Genomic DNA, 1,952 nt, shown 5'->3' with positions numbered 1-1,952 from the left:
AGACGCTGTATTCCAGCCATGAGCCTGGCAGAAATTGGCGGATAAAAAGCCAAAAAGAGATAGCTGGAATAAATATCAATTACATTTTTATTTGGATTTAAATATTTTTGGTAGGATTAAGTGGCGAAATATAGTCTTTTTATTTGAATTTTTTTCCTCTGGATCAGAAACTTATTCGAGACTTTATTTTTATGTAATGCATGAGAACTAATGATATTTAAAATTGTGTTTTAATTAAAATATAGTTCATTTTTAATTAAATATTGTTTAATTATTTAATTTTCAATGGCAAAACTAATGAATTAAGGCACGTGTGACCACGCTGTTGATCCATTATGTAGCGATGTTGTCTTTATTTGGTTTACCTTTATTTATATATTTAAATGGATTCAAAGGAATATTTCGGGATGTAGTTTCTTTTAATGGTTAAATTATTTGAAATTTCATCATTTAGGTCAGGGGTTCTCAACCGTGGTCCCCAGAAAATTTTTAGTGGTCGGCGGATTCGAGAGGCAATTTAAATAATATTTTATACACTAGGTGCAAAAAAAAACCGTTTTTTTAAATACGGCATATTTTGCAAAGATAACCGTGATTTTTCTTTGTCGATATCGAAAGGGATCATTAAATTAACCCTAAATCAATTTTGTTATATTTTTTTTGTATTGTGTTATATGTCTAAATTGAAAATTTTAATTACACAAGCGCAATAAAAAACCGTTTATTCTGGTGAGTGTGACATTTTTTACTTTTTTTAGAATTTTAACCCTCGATAAAATTACGAATGCTTGATGTAATAACAAAAGGAAAGATTCTAAGCTTGAATGCGTTAAATTGGACCACTAAATGCGTTAAATTGGACCACTAAATGCGTTAAATTGGACCAATTTTATTTTTTAATTGATTTTCTTAACATTTCCCCAATTCGCATAATATTTTCATGATCATCTATATCTGCATTTACCTGAGAAGCATAAGTTTTAATAATCTCTAGAGCTCTGAAGGCTTCTGAGAGATCAACTTTTTTCTCATTTGATTCCTCTTCAATAAGTGTTTCCTAAGTATAATTATTAAATAATTTGATGAGATGGACATTGATCTATTACAAGTAGAATTTTTCTTTTTTTCTTTGCAAGTTCACAATCAAAATCACTGAGTCACTTGTTAAAAATTTCACGGTTCATCCATGCCTTATTGGAATGGGTGTAGGTAACATATTTTCCAATGTTGAAATTTTTAAAACACCTTGGACTTTTGAATCTTCCTATCATCACAGGCCTTCTTTTATCGGAACCAGAACAATTTGCGCATAATAGTAACGAAAATCGATCCTTCGACAACTTTATTCCAGGCCGTGATTTGGTACACACACTTTTGGAAGGAATCGCCTTGTAAAAAACACCAGTTTCATCTGCATTATAAACATTGTCCAATCCATATTGTTCAATTTTTAAACTCATTGTTTCATTAAAATCAGTAATAGATTTTTCATCATGATTTACTGATCCACTGTTTCCGTGTAATTTTCTTAACTTGATACCATTTCGTAATTTAAACTTTTCTAGCCACCCACGACTTGCTTTAAATTCTGGAAAATTTTTTCCAAACTTAAGAGCTTTTGCAATTAACATCGAATCTGATAGAATTGCTCCACTAGATTCCATTAAGTTAATCCATGTTATCATCGCTACATCAATTTCATTAAATTTGAGTTTTGGAATTCTCGTTAGGTTTAATTTTTTGATGTCAGTCCTATTCAAAAGGTCCGATTTTGATTTAAGGTCGTTTATAGTTCTCGGAGAAATTTTCTTTTTTAACCGTGAAGAAACAATCCTGGAAATTTGAGGTGCAGAAACGAATGGGTTGTCAGAAATATAACGTAGTATAGAAATTTTTTCGTTGACAGAAAGTCTAACACAGCGAAGCATCACAAAAATACAATTTAACGTGTA

General features: G+C 30.5%; 1 protein-coding gene across 1 annotated transcript; it reads right to left on the bottom strand.

Moving 5' to 3' along the window:
• Positions 1-889: 889 nt before the first annotated feature.
• Positions 890-1,685, bottom strand: LOC115226909 (tigger transposable element-derived protein 6-like). Its single transcript, XM_029797888.1, has 2 exons — positions 1,389-1,685; positions 890-1,057 (listed from the first exon to the last, which is right to left on the bottom strand). Exons 1-2 carry the CDS (start codon positions 1,683-1,685, stop codon positions 890-892), a joined length of 465 nt encoding a protein of 154 aa, XP_029653748.1.
• Between the last annotated feature and the right edge of the window lie 267 nt (positions 1,686-1,952).

The sequence above is a fragment of the Octopus sinensis genome, unplaced genomic scaffold (genome assembly GCF_006345805.1).
Source record: "Octopus sinensis unplaced genomic scaffold, ASM634580v1 Contig00455, whole genome shotgun sequence".
Lineage (NCBI taxonomy): Eukaryota > Metazoa > Mollusca > Cephalopoda > Octopoda > Octopodidae > Octopus > Octopus sinensis.
This window is presented reverse-complemented; position numbering and strand designations above follow the sequence as displayed.

Excerpts from the sequence above, each read along its gene's own strand:
- LOC115226909 (XM_029797888.1), bottom strand. The coding sequence starts at position 1,685 with ATGATAACATGGATTAACTTAATGGAATCTAGTGGAGCAATTCTATCA. Across the intron at positions 1,058-1,388 it reads AAACTGGTGTTTTTTACAAG|GAAACACTTATTGAAGAGGA; the intron begins GCGATTCCTTCC and ends AATTATACTTAG.